Source organism: Xiphophorus hellerii, chromosome 22 (genome assembly GCF_003331165.1).
Source record: "Xiphophorus hellerii strain 12219 chromosome 22, Xiphophorus_hellerii-4.1, whole genome shotgun sequence".
In the NCBI taxonomy this organism is placed as follows: domain Eukaryota; kingdom Metazoa; phylum Chordata; class Actinopteri; order Cyprinodontiformes; family Poeciliidae; genus Xiphophorus; species Xiphophorus hellerii.
Window position 1 is genome coordinate 5735643 of NC_045693.1, and position 17193 is coordinate 5752835.

At 36.6% G+C, this 17193-nt stretch overlaps 2 protein-coding genes across 4 annotated transcripts in view; one reads left to right on the forward strand and one right to left on the reverse strand.

Moving 5' to 3' along the window:
* Positions 1 to 2137: 2137 nt before the first annotated feature.
* On the reverse strand, positions 2138 to 12642 carry LOC116712719 (leucine-rich repeat-containing protein 27). Of its 3 annotated transcripts, XM_032552540.1 has the most exons (10): positions 12113 to 12641; positions 11899 to 12029; positions 10354 to 10412; positions 9189 to 9341; positions 7230 to 7407; positions 5943 to 6041; positions 5748 to 5808; positions 4416 to 4495; positions 2608 to 2737; positions 2138 to 2508 (listed from the first exon to the last, which is right to left on the reverse strand). In XM_032552540.1, the coding sequence occupies exons 1-10, from the start codon at positions 12368 to 12370 to the stop codon at positions 2407 to 2409; spliced, it is 1251 nt and encodes a 416-aa protein (XP_032408431.1). In that variant the 5' UTR covers positions 12371 to 12641; the 3' UTR covers positions 2138 to 2406. The 3 variants fall into 3 exon arrangements, with proteins under 3 accessions (XP_032408431.1, XP_032408433.1, XP_032408432.1); XM_032552542.1 differs by lacking the exon at positions 9189 to 9341 and having other exon boundaries at positions 12113 to 12640; XM_032552541.1 differs by lacking the exons at positions 4416 to 4495; positions 5748 to 5808 and having other exon boundaries at positions 12113 to 12642.
* Positions 12643 to 15093: 2451 nt separating this feature from the next.
* stk32c (serine/threonine kinase 32C) overlaps positions 15094 to 17193 on the forward strand; it is a 102454-nt gene continuing 100354 nt past the window's right edge. Inside the window, exon 1 of the mRNA XM_032552539.1 lies at positions 15094 to 15651. Within this exon, the coding sequence (XP_032408430.1) occupies positions 15570 to 15651 (82 nt within the window). The 5' untranslated portion in view covers positions 15094 to 15569. The remainder of the gene's footprint in view (positions 15652 to 17193) is intronic.

The window sequence follows — 17193 nt, forward strand, 5'->3', positions numbered from 1 at the left end:
ATAAAGACTACAATTTGCTAAGAAGCAAAAAGATTAGACTTTGGAGCAATGTAAGAAAGTCATGTGATCCGATGAGCTTAGATTTATCATCTACATAATGGTTGAACTCTCCCATATTTAATACAAAATCTTGGTGAAAAATTAATGCAACACTGGATGGAAATAAATAATGTGACATTTCAGAAGCTTATTGAAACAATGCCACAGCAAATGTGTGTTATAATCAAAGTCAAAGCGGTATAACGAAATATTAGTGTGTGTGACCTGTTTTATTTTTAGATTTGGTGGTGCTTTTTGGGGGGTCAGGAAGTTTATTTCTGTGCTAAAGGACATTTTCTGGGTCCTTGTAAGGTCATGTCCCAGCGTCTGAGTAAGATTTATGTCCAGACATTGGCTAGTAACTCCTACACTTTTAGTTTCTTCTTTTTTGAGTTAATCAGAGGTGGATTTGCTAGTATCCTGTTGCATAAACCCAAGTGTGTTGAGTCATGAACTGATCGTAGATGGCTGGACTTTCTTAGACTTACTTTATTGTCATTGCAGAAAAACACAACAATAATTTTGGCAATAAAATGTTGATTCTTGGCTCCACAGTACACAGAAAAATACTGAAAAACTGTAAATACACTAAAAAAATGTTACTGGTGCAGTTGTGAGTTGTTGTTCAGGTCCTGGAAAATCCCCTCATTCCCAGACCATTCCTCTACCACCACTGTGTTTGACTGCTGGTATGATTCTCTTTTCTTGATCTGATAGTGTATTTTAACGTCAGATGTAATGGGGCATATAAAAAGTTCCACTTTTGTCTCACCAGTCCCCAAATTAGAGTGTACAAACGTGTGGAAAAGTATAACATTTGTATTGAACAAATATCTGAATTTCTTTAAAGGGGCAATATTATGCGTTTTTCAGACACAGAGTCCCATTTTATAGCTTAACCAAGTAACTATTTTATCTTAAGTTAGCATATATATCAAATATAACTCAAGATAAATTTGACATCCTAGTTTAACACCTTGAAATTGGGCTTCTCTCTCTTTAAAAACTCCTGCTCTTACTAAAACTCTGCCTTCAGGAAGTCATCTCAACATGGCTCATCTATTAACCCTTTAACAATGTTTTTACCAGTATTTTGTTGAGAAGTAGCTTGGATAATGACCTCAGCAGATCCACAGTTCCAAAAGGTGTTTGCTAATTGCTGCTGGCTAGTCTGAAGGAGCTGAGTGGGGGAGTAGTAGGGTATGGGTGCTCTGTGAGGCAGAAGCTTCAAAACTGCAGATGAAACTAGCTTCTTCAAGGCACCCAGTCATTTTGCACAGCTCCAAACGGTTGCTATGGAGATGAAATGATTTCTCAAACATGCATGAAACAATCAAGGCAACACTCCAGGTATGTTTTTAACGATGGAATAACATTATGAGCTGATGTAAAGCTTGAAAAAGTTAATTTTACATTATACTGCCCCATTAAATCAATCAATCAATCAATCAAATTTTATTTGTATAGCACATTTCAGCAGCAAGGCATTTCAAAGTGCTTTACATCATAACAAACACAGAATCACAATGCAATATAGAAATTTGTAATTGATTACATTTCAAATACAATTCTAAACAGGTGGGTTTTCAGTTGAGATTTAAAAGAAGTCAGTGTTTCAGCTGTTTTACAGTTTTCTGGAAGTTTGTTCCAAATTCGTGGTGCATAGATGCTGAAAGCTGCTTCTCCTCGTTTGGTTCTGGTTCTGGGGATGCAGAGCAGACCAGAACCGGAAGACCTGAGAGGTCTGGAAGGTTGATACAATAAAAGCATATCTTTAATGTATTGTGGTGCTAAGCCGTTCAGTGATTTATAAACTAACAACAGTATTTTAAAGTCTATTCTTTGAGCTACAGGGAGCCAGTGGAGGGACTTTAGAACTGGTGTTATGTGCTCTATCTTCCTGGTTTTAGTGAGAACGCGAGCAGCAGCATTCTGGATCAGCTGCAGCTGTTTGATTGATTTGTTGGACAGACCTGTGAAGACGCTGTTGCAATAATCAATACGACTGAAGATGAACGCATGGATGAGTTTCTCTAGATCTGGCTGAGACATTAGTCCTTTAATCCTGGAAATGTTCTTCAGGTGATAGAAGGCCGACTTTGTAACTGTCTTTAAAAAGCTTGACCTAGATAACTTTCCCTTTTTGAATTAATTTCGAACAGATTTGTTAATGTTAACCATGCCTAAAGTGAAAAATGGAGCAGTTGTGTTGCAAATATCCAGTATAAAAAACAATTAGACTTCATATGTTTATTTTTGAAATGTCTGCATTTTGGCCACTAATGATGGAAATATCTTTTTAAGTCATCTGGAGGATGTTTTGATTCCTAAAACTCAAAACATGGTGTAAACGGTCAGCGGTCCGAGTCACTTGAAGAGGAATCTTGGCCAGGAGTTTAGACTGAAAGGGTTTTCAAAATTCCTTCGTTGACCTTTCCTTTCAAGAAGTCGTGCTTGTAACCTCCTGATCTGTTGGTCAGATGGGGAAAAAAGGTTTTAAAAAAAAAGATGAAATCAATGACATCTGAGTTCAACACAGATGGGTTTCTGTAGATTCTCGGTGCTGACCTCTGCCACATCCTCCGCGCTCACCAACATCTCCTGGTTCACAGTGCTCCTGGTGCTCTTGTGCCTCTCCTGCAGCCTCTTAACACGAGTACGGATGTTTCGCTCCAGCTCCCGAGCTGATCTGAAAGAGCTGGCAAGAAAGGTCAAATCTGGTCATCAGGAGAGTATTTTAATGCTTCTGAGGTTTTGCACTATAGTTGGAGAACAGCAGAGTGAAACTGCAGAAACTGTGACTGATTCTTTCACAGAAAACAGGAAAAAACAGCCGATTTTCAGAGAAGTAGGCCTAGTCCACATGTATCTGGGAAAACAAATGCATTTTTAAGCATTATGGCATTTCATCCACATGAAAACTCTGCTTAATATCACTAAAAACAATGTAAAAAATTTAACTCAATTTACAATAAGATGTAAATTGTAAATGGCTTTACATTTAAATGTAAAGCCATTTTAAATGGTTAATATGATGGAGGATGAATGGGTGTTGATTGTAGAGGCTGTTTTTGGTGGATACTGTATTTTCCCTACTATAGAGCTCACCATATTATAAGCCGCACCTACAAAAAAAAAAATAAAATAAAAACTGGAAACGTACATATATAAGCTGCACCGGGCTGTAAGCCGCTGGTATCTCTGCCGCTCTCGGTTTTCTGCAGCAGAGGGCAGCGTTCTAATAAATCTGCTGGATTTATTAAGGACGCTGCCCTCCGTCTCCAAAGCTGAACCATGGTTTCGTTCACGCCAAGCTTACGTACTGCCATATCGATAGCCCTCAACTTAAAAGCTGCGTCATATCAGTTTGAAGAAATTTCTCCGTCGTGCCTGCTGCTAGCATGTGCTTGTTCTAAATGAAAATTAGCACTTTCTTTGATTTCCAATTTTGACTTCCAATGATTCACTTATTGCTAAAGAGCCCCCTGGTGGTTGAAGAAAAATCCACAGAAAAGCCGCACTGTAATATAAGCCACCTGATTCAAAGGGTAGGAAAAAAGTAGCGGCTTACAGTCCGAGAAATAAGGTATATGTTTGACAGAAACGGCTTTGGTGTGTCATCTCTCTCTTGTGGAAGAAATTGTTGTTTTTTATTGTTTGTTTTATTTCATATATTTTTTTTGTTTCTCTAAATACAGAATAATGTGTAAAGTAATACATAAAAGAAAGGGTGCAGCATCAAATAAGTTTATATTTCTGCCTACCATCTTTTCAAACACATCATTATCCAAATATATAGTATCTGAATTATGACCATATTTGGAATAAACTAATATAAAACCAATTATTTATAAAAACTCTGACCAAAGTGGAGATTTGAGAAACTCTGTATTTGTGTTTGCAATAAATCCACTTGCTTGCTTTGACATGATTTCCAATCAAAATCATATTGTGTTTTAATTTTCTATATATTGTAACACATTATAAAAGCAGTTCAATCTGTGTATCTGTCCGCACAAATGAATTTCCTGGCGCCATGTTTAATTCCTAACAGGAAGTCGTGGTTGTTTTGAAGCAATCTGATTGGCTGACGGAGGTTTTAGCTTTGCACCACACTGCCCCCTATGGGTTTGCCTAAAACAACACCCAGGGACAGATTTGGATGATAACTTTTCTGAAACAAATCCTATTTGGTACAGTATTATTTTTCAACAATTCTAACCAATGAACAACTTCTTTATGAAGAGTCCTAATGTCCTAAAACATGTGCAGTATAGTGATCAGCACAGTGACACTAAATACTAACCCACACTCCTGGCTCCTACCCTAATATCTCTGTATCTCTTAGGGATCTGTGCTACTTTTCTCCACTTTACCTGTCCTCTTCCCTCTCTGTGGACATGCACAACATCGGCTCCTGTGAAGGTCCCCCTAGATGCCAGTTTGAATCCACTTCCTGTAACATAGCGAGAAGCTCTTTGTGTCTCACAGCACATTATTTTGATCGCATAAAAGAGCTATTGCAGGACACCCTGCAAAGTTGCAGCCTGAAAGCAACAACATGACAAACTTACTGCAATAAATAATCCAAATTAATTTCTGTCTTTTTAATTCTCAATTTTTTTAGGTGTGTTTGAATATTTGCCAAATAAGAAGAGTTAATTTTCTGCAGTGAGCACTGAAATATGGTTGAAAACCATCCAACTACAGTGTTGTGAAAAGGCTACACCCTCTTACTGATTTCTTTCTTCAAGTTTATAGGTTTCTCATCATCAAATGCATTTTGCTATCACACCTGAGCAAATACAAGGTGCAGTTTTCTGCTTCTTTTGAAGACCAACTTCAATTTTCTAAGTTAAATCCAGTCCTTTAGGATAAGGAAATTACTCTAACAGAACCTGTCTGAAACATGAAGTAGGTCCAAAGATCTCATCATGCCCAAATCTGCAGAAATTCACGGACATATATCAGTTTAGAAAGGATTACCAAGGATTACAGGGTCTCCTGTAGCTGTCTGTGTTACAGTGGCTGTGGAGATACTTGAATCTGAAAATACAGTTTAGTTATAGAAGAGTCTAAATTATTCCAAAACTGCATCAACAATTCATCCAGGCAGTCAGAAAACGACCCAGAACAGAATCTAAAAATGGTTTTAAATTCCAAAATGTTAAAACATGGTGGTAATAGTGTGATATTGTAGTGCTACTTTGCTTTTTCCAGACCAGGAAAACTTAGAAGTAGCCTATAGAAACATGAATTCTGCTCTCTAGTTTGTGACAGCAACATGGTAGTTCCTGGCTAACTTCACTCTGAACTATAGAAACCAAAAGGGTGCATTGGTGAGAAAAAAATCCAGATTTTCCAAAAATTACATCTTCAAAAACTGAACGTTTGATTAATCGGCCAGCCCTACTTTAGGGGGGTACCTCTTTTTTCACAGAGGGAGAGGTTGTTCCTTTCCCTTAATAGAAGAAATCATCTTTTGAAAATTGCATTTTGTATTTACAGAGATTATCTTTGTCTGATATTAAAATTTAAAAATGTAAGAAGAAATCTCTTTTAACTGCTAGAATGTCTCTGCATCCTTGCTGTGCCTGCATAGATTCTAGTTGGCTTACTGCTTTAAACATTCACTGTGATATAGATGGACGACCAGCGCCCCCTGGTGGTTACCAAGTGAAAATAGAGTAGCTGTGTCCCACATATACCTGTCTCTTTTTCTGTATTGCTTTTCCTTTGGCTTGTTTACGGGCCTTTAGAGAAGCTTCTCTGCAGCAGAGTCACAGAAAAAAGCAATATTTTAATGATTTTACTCAAGTTAAATGGTTTCTCTGCGAAATGTAAAAGTTAAAATATAATGTCTAAAGGACATGTGAGTGAGCAGGAGCTAAAAATCAGCCCACCTTTTCTCCTTCTCTCTCCGCGCAGCTTCTTCTGCCTTCTTCCCATACTTAGAGCCGGAAACATGAAGCTCGGGAACGGCCTTGGTAGAAGAAGCTTTCCTGAAAAAACAAAACAAAATACTTTTACTTCCCATCACTCTTCAAAGCCTCTTCAGGTGAGAAAACAGCATTATTTCTACTTGAGCGGCTAGGTATCTCCTTCCCACATGCAGTCCTTCAGAATTACAGTTTTCTGCAGTAACAACAGATTCAGATGCTCCATGCTGTGACTGCATAACAAATAACACAAGTGCTGTGTTAGAAGGTAAGTACGTGGAAAGTTTAAATGATTTCTGGCTATTTGCTGAATATGTGGACTTGAGGACCTGCTGAACACAAAAAAGCTGGAACAAGATGTCTCCTTTTAGCTTAAGCATTTCAGTCTGGGTGATTTGGGGGATTTCAAAACCTTGATTCTTTTTTTCGTTCAGCCATTCTGTTGTAGATTTGCTACGATTTTGAAGATCACTTTTATTTCTGTAAACGTTTTGCTTTTGCTGTAGTTAATGTTCTATTCATATATCTCTCACTAGCTATGTTTTCACTTCAAATGTGTGCAAAACTTTGTAGATATTTCTCTAAAACAGGAGTGTCCATTTTTGTTTGGCCTTAGACCACAACTCAAGAATTGTTCAAATTTGGCAAACAAAATAGAAAATTGATGACCCTAAAAATTGGGAAATTGTCTGTTTTTCTTTTAACAAGGCAACAATTCAAGAGCACTTTTAATGTTTTGGATCCTTCAGTTAGTGTTATACAGATTTCATAAAAATTGTTTATTGTTCCGCAGGTAAAGAAAAACTTTTTTTTTGTACTTTCAATTTAACAAATCTTGTGGCCCACCAATAGTTTAAATTTGCCACTTTTGACTCTTAGAGCAATAGGTGTGGACACAGTTGGTCTAAAATCTTACAATCTTTTCTGCAGAGATAGAAAGAATATTTCTTTCAGATAGAAAGATTAGTCTTTCTATTTGCAGAATAAAGCACCTCATAGTATTGTTGCACAGCAGAAATAATCCAAAACCCAAAGATGGACCATCATTGAGACCCAGTAAGTCAACTTAACCTGGACATAACCTTAAGATGCTCCATGCTGTGACTGTATAAAAAATAAAAAAGACATAACCTGGTTCACCCCAGTGATGAAATATGACATTATAATATGTTTATGGGGTATAAATACATGTGTGACATGCTGAATGTCCATTTACTTCCTATCTGACCCCATTCGTACACTTCAACACACCTTTCGGCCAAAGGACAAAGCAGAGACCTCCGGCCGCTGCATGGTATCAAAGATATCTCTGCTTTTTCCAGCAACATCAACTCGTTTTTGAGCTCCCTGAACCTCAGCAGCCCGTCCTCGTCTGCTGATCCCTCCATGCTGGAATCCAGCGGCTTCACCAGCTGGAGCTGGTTCTCAGCTGGCAAAGAAACAAACATGGCGGCTATGAGTGTGTTCTCGGAGCACAAGATGGCTGCAACAGTTCAAAACACTTCTAGTGACAGCAGGGAACAACACAACAGGCAGGTTATACTGAATTAGGGTTGCAGACAATTAATGGTTTATTAGATTAAAATTAGTTCCAATCGATTAACTAAAAACTGTATAGACCTTCTTCTATTGTTGTAGTTTGGCCTCCATCCAGCAGAGGGCCCCACTGGCCATCCTGAAGCGGGGCCAGCTGATGCATGACCCCACCCGTCCATCTTTCTAGAGGGTTTATCAACATATGACCAATTGGTGGTCGCAATTTGTCTGGAAGTACACGGCCCTTACCTGGAGGAACTGAACTTCCGTTAACATTGCTAACACACTGCAGTCATTGAGGTTTCAAGGAAAATAACAAGAAATCATGGTCCAACATTGTCAGTGGCAAACATGCAATCCCGACAGGCGTTACCCAGAGCGTGTAGAGGGCGGAATACAATTTATTACATTTTCAAAACCCAAACAGAGTCTGGAATAATGCCAGAGATGGATCAAGGCATGCATCCGACCTCATGTCCAGTTGAATGAAACTGTAACCGACAGCAACTTTCACATGTTCGTCTGTATGAAGTAAACTGGTTGTAAACATTCCTTTTTTGTCATAACGACACCTATTGATAGTCAAATCAAAGCTCAATAAGTGAGCTTTGATAACATAAAATCAAGTTATGCTTGATTTTATGTGTGTAAATTCCAATGGTTGTTCTATGGCAACATGAACATGTGCCGCAGTAACTACGGTATTTACATTTACAGCACCTTTTTATGCTAATATCTACTTTTAAGCATTTTCCCAAAGGCAGATTTTCACAAGCTGGTATTATTTAAGTCATAGCTCACCTACTTTGCACATACAAAATGCATCTAACACAGCTTTCACACTCATATCCAATGATACTTTGTGCTTCTCCTTCTTCTTCTGCTGTGAAAGACTTGGGCTTTAATTTTGATTTCTCAGTTGTTTTCCACAAATAGTCTCACAGACCTGATGTAGGACTCCTTGGAGAATTTTCTTTTTAAATTCAGCATATTATGATAAATATAAGATTTTGTTATGGAAAGGTTATTGATACAAGAAGAAGAAAATGGCCGCTCATCAGTCTTTGATAATATCAAATTACTTTAGATTAACTCATTAATGATAACTTGCATTCCTATATTGAATAAATGCTTCTTTAAATCACCGAAACGGGGTTTGTGACACCAAAAAAAGGTTGAAGAGTGTGTAAATAAAGGCTGCGATGTTTATAGACCGACACTGTGAGGATGCAACAATTAATAAAAAGAGCTTTCTCTCTGAAGACCGGAGCTCTGCCTCCGTTAATAACCTTGTAAACGGGGAGAGGAATGATCGGATCAGGACTCTGGCTTTGCTCACTGTGCATCAGCTGCATCTCCTGTGGAGGGCTGTCTAGGGCTTCTGACGGTGATTACCTCCAGACAGCAGAGAGCTCCTGTTTAGAGCCCACTGGTAATCGATCATTTTCCACCCGGCTAAAAATATTACAAAGCTGGAAGCTGAAGCAGTGAGGAGAACAAAAAAAAATAGGAGAGGGAGTGAGGCAAGTGGCACGAGCTGTCTCCAAGGGAACACAAGTCACGCCAGCGAAGTGGTATCAGGGCAAGGAGCTATTTTTGTTTCCAGTCGTCCTATCTTTGACAAAGAGCAGATGGTTAGGAAGAATGAGGGCCTTTAAGGTGCCTTTGATTCACCTGCAAGGCTCCTCCTCTCGCTGACTTCCCTCTCTGCCAGAACGGTCCTCAGGTGCTGCAAGATGGCATAGCATCCCTGCTGCAAAACCTCTTTTGGAGGAAAATGAATGGGGCAGTCCCTAAGGCTCAGGCCTCTCAGTGTAATCACATTGCCTACAAAACAAAGGGAAGGGATGTTTGCTGTAGCAACTTTCAGTGGTATAACAAGACAAGTGTTAGAGCTGGACGACACGGCTTAAAAATAAAATCTAAAAATGTTTTCAGATCAGATCCAAGGGTTTCTTGTCAGGTTTTTTTTTACTCAATTTGTTTTTTATCTGAAAAATAACTTACAAACAGGAAATACTTTTGAAAAAAGGCTTTTATTTATATTTTTATTTATCTTTATATGGTTTGAAAATACTAAGAATTTGTTTTAAATTCTTAGTATAGCTTAAAAACAAAATAATTTTTTTCTGTTTTAAGTCAAATTTTTTATTTTTTCTCTGAAAAAGGACTAATAAACAAAAAATATATTTTTCAAAAAGTGGCTTTTTTAATCTGCATATGGATTAAAATCAAAATCTCATTTATTTTTCATACCAGATCCGATTTGTGATTTTAACAGATTTTTTTTTCTAAAAAAGAAATTACCAAATATATATATATATTCCAAATATGGCTTTCATTTCAGTCATCCCTTTTCTGAGTTGTACAACGGAGAAGCAGGGCCAAGCTATAGAAATTTCTTGTTTAACTACAAAAATAATATTATTGTATCAGCAGAATAAAGACACAATTTTACCAGAAAAATTATTTAATTTTATGAGAAAAAGTTATTTTAATGAGAAATAAAAGCTTCACAGACTGATCTGACATGAGCAGATCAGTCTGTGTGTTTTTCACTTGGTCAATCGTTTCAGTCCTGCTACTGATGATAACGTGATGCTCATGTGTTAAACCATTAAGTATTTCCTTATCTGTATAAGTGATACCAAAGTATAACTTCAAAAGATGCTCAACATTCCTCATTTTAATCTTTTGTTATTTTTCCTGTTGCCACTATCTGTTTACTGAATGTGACTGGTGTGTTTGAGACTAGAGCCAGTGATGAAACAAAGAAGAAACCTTGCGTCTCAAAGAGTGAAACATTGCTCACTCATTCATGTGAGTGAACTGAGCTCACCGAGTTCTGCTGGAAGCTCCATGATGGGATTGGCCTCAAGTAGAAGATGTGTTAGACACCTGCATGATCAGAATGACAGTTTATAGGATGGCTGAAAGCACAATGACTCTCCTCTACACAACATAGTGACGTTCATTTGAGTTTATTTTTTAATCAAACTTCACTACATAGCTGGTGTCAAAAATAATTGTCAAGCTGTAAGTAATTATGTTTGGATCCCAAGAGGAACAATCTAGAATCAGCACACAACTTCAGTAATTACAGCTAGAAATTAGTGATTAGGTCTGAAATCTGGGTGTGGTGACAGACTCAGACATCAACCTTCAGAAACACATAAAGAAAGTTACAAAGTCAGCCTTTTATCACCTGAAGAACATTTTCAGGATTAAAGGACTTATGACCCCACAATTCTATGCAAAAAGAGAAATTCATCCATTTATACTGTTTTTATAGGTCTGAATAACAAAATCAATCCTCCAACTGCAGCTGATCCAGAATGCTGCTGCTGGCATTCTGACTAAAACCAGGAAGATAGAGCTCATCACTCCAGTTTAAAGTTGTTGTTTCAAACACTCAGGTCTTCTGGTTCTGATCTACTCTGCACCAGAACCAGAACCAAACATGGAGAAGAAGTATTCATTTTTTATGTTATTCTAATCTGGAACAAACTTCCAAACAATAGCAAAACAATGTAACACTGAGTTAATTTAAATTTAGGCTAAAACTCAGCTGTTTAGAGTTGCCTTTTATTCATAATAAATGGAACACTGATCAACATATTTGATGCATGTCTTCTTGATGATGGGATTTGTCAATATGTAATGTTTATTGCTTCTTTCTGTATTATGTTTTAATAGTTTAAACCACTTTGTACTGCCTTGTTGTACTGCCAATGTGCTTTAATTGACTTAATACAACTTAACACATCACCAAATCATATCAGCAAGATGGACGACCTGACGTTTGAAAATTTCTAAATAAATGCGACAAATAGTCCGGTGCGACTTATTCAGTTCAATTCATGCAAAAATACTTTATTGATCCCAAAGGAAAATTAAATGTTTTAGTAACTCATATTAATTCAAAGAGCTGTAGCTGTCTGTATTACGGCAAATTTGAAGAAGCCTCTGACTAAAGGCACTCTGGAACATATGGTAGTAAATTAAACCTTTTAAATATGAAATTCAATAATAAAATGCCACTTTAAGGATGCATATAATTATGTCACTCTATGTATTTATGAAATAATTTTATATGTATTATGGGAGTCACCGGTTGTGGCTCTATTTTGGTGAGGTTGCAAGCTGAAAAGCCTGTGGATTAAACAACATAGAAATGCAGTGATTTCTAAAAAGAAAAACTTTGATTTTAATTGTGATCCCCAACCCATACAATAGAAATGTAAACCTTCTCTATTGATAAATGGGATAACTAATTTACTTTCTGATGGGCAAGGGTTATAAGGCAACCAGATGTGGTGCAGTGCATTAATACTTTTGCAAAAGATTGGCCTATTTAAATACAGTAAATGCAATAGGACCTGACCTGTGTGAGCCAATTTCAGCAGGAAGGGACGTAATGAGGTTCTTTCTGAGGTCCAGCCACTCCAGTTGGGGCAAACTGGAGAACAATGATCCAGAAATGCTGGAAATCAGGTTTTCTTGCAGGCACAGACGCTGAGGAACAACGGGAATCCTGTTTAATAAAGAGACAACGTGAAGCCGAGCATGCACCTGCTGCTGCTGTGTACTGGACTGACCGTGAGCAGGCTGTTTTTCAGCACACTGTCAGGAACATGAGTGAGATTGGATCCCTTCAGGCAGAGCGCGTCTGTGGGAGTGGGCTCATCCTCTGGCTCGGTCTTCTCAGGCAGGCTGAATTTCCTCTCTAAGTTCACCTCAGTGTCTCCGAAGACAAAGCGTCCCTGTGTGTCTTTGTCAAAGACACCCATTGAAGAAGTCCAGTTGAGGTCATTCTGGACCAACCCGGTTTCGAACATCATTTGTTCTTGCGGCATTTAACCCATGAGTAGTGATTTTACGTAAGAAGCTAACTGTTTCCTCTTTAGCTAAAACTGGACAACTACCGGCTGAATAAATGTCAGAAAGCGTCCCTGCTTTCCCAGTTACTGGACTCCAACGACATAAAAAAAAAACTCTAAATACTTTTAAATCAAAACGTTTTGTACGCATTTTAAAAGTAAGCTAACTTTTGACGGCGTCTCCCAAGATTCAAACTGTAACCATAGCAACAAGAGCAACAACAACGGCAGCCACTGTGAGTTCTATGGAGGGCCAACAGGGCCAAATAAAATACCGCGAAAACATAAAATCTTACCAAGTATTTTTGGTCTAGTTTCTAACGCATATATCTTAATACACTTAAAATAAGACAAAATTAACTTCCAAATAACCTTTCAGCAAACTGTAAGAGCTTGTTTTAAGTAAACAATTTCTTAAAATTGGTAAAGAAGTAAATCTTCCATTGGCAGTTTTGACTTGTAAAATAAGTGAAATAATCTGTCAATGGAAATAGTTCTTTTTCATCAATATTAAGGATTTACTTACATAAAACAAGCTCCTATATCTTGCTGAAAGGGTACTTTCAAGAAGAAAGTAACCTTTTCTGATCCTCATTGTTTTTGGGTTAAAAAAATGTCTAAAGTTGACAGAAAATTTGGAAATGACACTTAATAATTACATGTTCTTGGAAGACTGGAAGATTAATACCTAAACACCAACTATAAAGCCTTTGAAAAAAAGCAATCATTTAAAAAAAACTAAAATAAATAAATAATGCTTAGCCTGGTGGGTGCGCAAGTAAAGCCTGGTGGCCTGCCAGGCTTACAATACACTGGGGAAACCCTGCAATTTAAATGTTAATTGTTCTACTCGTATTTATTTATTTAATCATTTTTATTAATATTAAATTGCTACTGCTACATTTATTAAGATACTGCTTAACAACTGTATTTAAATGATCACATATTTAACTACTGCACTTTTAGTTCTTGAAGGTTCCAATAGACATTTCTAAATGAAAACCCCATTTAAATCCCCCAGGTTACCACATTATAGTTTGAATAAATATAAAAAAATATAACTTATCCAGTTCAAATGTCCTCTAAAATGGAATGTGACATTATTTGGAGAGCAACAACATCAACAAATAAACCCAAAGTGTAAATTAATAACCTTCTGGTCTTTTTTTCAGTACTCCGGCTCCACCCATCCATATTCTAATCGGATTGTCAAATATTAATTCTCTGCTCTGATGAAGGCCAGCAGCAGTTAACACCTTACATCGCGGTAAAGCCCACTTCTGCACTCTGTCTTTTTTCCTAGGGATACAGAGGCTACACATGGGGTTGTTTTATGTGCTACGTGTGGCAGGCACACCGACTTCTCATGGGTGCATTCCTTCACAGTCAGCCGGTGGAATAAACTGCCGTAAATAGCAACAGTCCGGCATGGAAGGAGCTTAACTTGAGAGGCTGAGATCAGGGACAGTGGGAACAAAAGAACAAACCATGATTTGACTCCGTTAATAGAAATGAAATATTAACTAGTCCACCATATTGTGAGTGGCAGGTTTGCATTTGAAAAAAACAAACAAACAAACAAACAAACAAACTGGATTTTCTAAATATAAGAAACACCAAATTTGATCATAAACTAATTAAAATTATTCGTTTTATGCAAAGTAATATATATTCACTATTGTATCTGAACTAATGATCAATGGGACAAAAATGTACAAAATCTATAAATCAAAACTAACCAACATTACATACTGTGATTCATTAAATGTATCAAATGTGGCATTTGAAATTATGCCAAACCACTTATCTGAATTAGATTTTGGTAATAATAATAACGACAATGAATGTCTTTATTAAGTGGGCGTCCCCTTTTGTTGGAGCTGAATCTGCCTAGAGTAGCACTCTGGCGTGTGAATGGTGCACACCCGGTAACTAAACCAGCAGTGGCAAATGATGGTCAAGTTAACCAGAATAGTAACATGTAACTTCCGGTTATCTTTAAATAAAGGACTTGATTGATCACAAAGTTAATAATAATAATAATAATAATAATAATAATAATAATAATAATAATAATAATAATGACAAGTGCAATATATTGAAATTGTAAATAATGAAAAATTTAAACCGTTTTAATAAATAAACAATAGACTAAAGCTATGCTAAAAATAAATAAACTAATGAAAATAATGTGTGTTTACGTTTAAAATAAGTTAAACACCATCAAATAAATAAGCTTAAAAACAAGTTATATTTGTTCCAAAAGAAGGGAAAAAAACATTTTAAATAAAGCCAATATTATATTAATAATGATATCAACAATGGTAAGTGCAATGCAATCAAACTGTAGTTTTGAAGTTGCCCTCCACTAACAATAAATGGATATTAATAAAATAAAAATAGTTAACAAAAATTATAATTATAGCAAATTTTATTGAAATTTGAATGTAATACAATTATACAAAATTATAGTAGTAGTAGCAATAATAATATCAATCATAATAATCATTGTAATGAAATTTCAGTGATGAGCGCAACAGTTTAAAATTAATAAAATAATAGTAATATTTGAATGATATTGCTACTACAATACCTCTCCTAGAAATAATCATACTAAATTAGAAATAAAAAATTATACAGTAATAAACCGTAACAAAAGGCACTTTGTTTATTTCCTTGTAAATATACACAATAAGTAAAAATGTCTAAAAGCGTCCCTGTCGCAGCGACTTTTATTTTCTTAAGCAAATTGTCTCTGCTTCCGGTCTTTATTTGCAGCTTAACGCAGCTTCCACTCGCGGCAGCAACGATGAGCTGGAAGCGTATTGGTCTGTCTGCGGAAGACAGCTGAGCGCTACAAACATCGAGTCACTGTTTGAACATCCAGCTCCAACTTACAGAACACTGTCAGATCCCAACACATCCACAAAACCCGCTCGCTTCACTTCCCGTCATCTCATCCGAAATTACTTTCACCATCCTCATCCTCATTTACTCGCGCTGCTTCAGATTATCGGCTGAAAAAACAGGGGAACACGGACAGATAAAAAGAAAACATCCCCCAAACCAAACGGAGTCTGGTGAAATGCGCGGCTGCCTGTTTTTTAAGGAGGAGGGTGTCCAACGCTGAGCTGTAGTTTCTCTCCAAGAGGCGAGGAATGCAATCTGAGCATCAATGTTTCACTGGGGCAAGTGGAAGAAGAGGATGGGAGCCAACAGTTCTTCAAAGAGACCAGTGTTCGACGAGAAGGAAGATGGTAAGCGCTGGGGAAAGTCAAAACATTGATTAAGTTGAAGGAGTCATTTACATAATTAACTGAAAAATGCATTTAAAGCCCAAACTGCGCTGTGAGTAAGTGTTAAAAACTGAGCACATTTGCTGTTGGACTTTTTTCTGTGTCTTGGTAAAATTGTTGGAGGCGGAAAGTCCTGCTTCCTTTTATATTCCTACCAGTTATATAACCCATTTTAGACGGGAAGCAACATTACTTTTCTAGTTTGATCACTTTGTGAGAATAGAAAGTTTCTTAAAGCGTCGTTCTCATGCAGCTTTTCCAATCAGAGAAGACACTAAGCAAATCAATTAGGCCAGAATAAGACTCCTGATGTTGGACAAAATTAAGTAAAACAGCGGTTTGAGTGTATGTGCATGAAATGGTAAACATGTACCAAGATCTAAGTGCTTCTTTTAACCAACAAAGATAATTATTATTATTATTAATAATCATTTATTTGTACATGATTAATCTCAGTCACAAGATTAACCTGTTACATACATCACAACAAATAGCATAAAAATAATCTGAGATCTTAATCAGCAGAGGTTGGATTGGCATTTTTAAATGAGCAGCACCAGAATCCCTGACCTAACTTAAAGATGCACCAATCAGGCGTTTTGTTTCCGGCACCGATTTCTGTTTTTCTCTGTGGTCTGACCTGCAGATTCAAATAGTGAACAATTCTGATTTGGAAAGAATAAAAGTGCTAAGAGATGGAGGGAGACAGAAGCCATTGGAAAAGGATGAAATTACATGAACCTGTCTTATGCATCCAAGCTTATGTCACTATTTAACTCTAAGAAGTTCAAGTATAAATCCAAAATTCACTCGATAATTATGTTGTTGCTTTCTTTGTTTTGTATTTACTGTTTATCCTGATTGGATTTATAGTATTTGTGTGTATTTTTAACCTTCTTTTATATAACCTCTGTTTGTTTTAACAAGACAAATCTCTCATTGTCCAGAGATGACTGATGAAAAATAACTTGGCTAATTCTGGTGCATTTACAGAAATGTTAATTATCTTTACTTTTTTGGAGTCAAAAATGTTGGCTTTTACCTGATTTTTAAGTTTGTTTGTGTTATAAAAAATCCTCAAGAGATAACTGGAAATTGGTTTCAGTTCAATAAAAGCCAAATCAATACATCTCTTGCTTTAAAAAAATAATGAAAAGTTAATAAAACTTATTTTAAATTTATTTTAAAGATTAATGCTTGGCTACCTAGACTCCAAACTACTACCTCTGTCAAGCAACATGTTGGACAATTTCTTCATTTTATAGTCAACATTTTGTTGCATTTAATCTTAAAATAAAACCAATATTTGCACAAATCAGATTGGTAATTAAAGAAGCCTCTAATTTATTTGTTGGCCAGTAAAGGGCATCTTTAAAATGGTCCAATGGGGTATAACGTAAAACTGGCTTTTGTTTTTAGCTTCAAATCATGTTATAATGCTATTCTCTGGAGTGTTGTTTTGATTCTTCTATGAATGTTTGAGAAATCCTTTAATCTCTGGTG

What these genes read in the sequence shown, in the direction of transcription:
- LOC116712719 (XM_032552540.1), bottom strand. Translation starts at nt 12,370, where the DNA reads ATGCCGCAAGAACAAATGATGTTCGAAACCGGGTTGGTCCAGAATGAC. An exon ending in CTTTGTCCTTTGGCCGAAAG is followed by an intron (nt 6,042 to 7,229) that starts GTGTGTTGAAGT and finishes TTGTTTTTTCAG; the next exon opens with GAAAGCTTCTTCTACCAAGG. An exon ending in ACAGAGAGGGAAGAGGACAG is followed by an intron (nt 2,738 to 4,415) that starts GTAAAGTGGAGA and finishes CTTTCTTGCCAG; the next exon opens with CTCTTTCAGATCAGCTCGGG.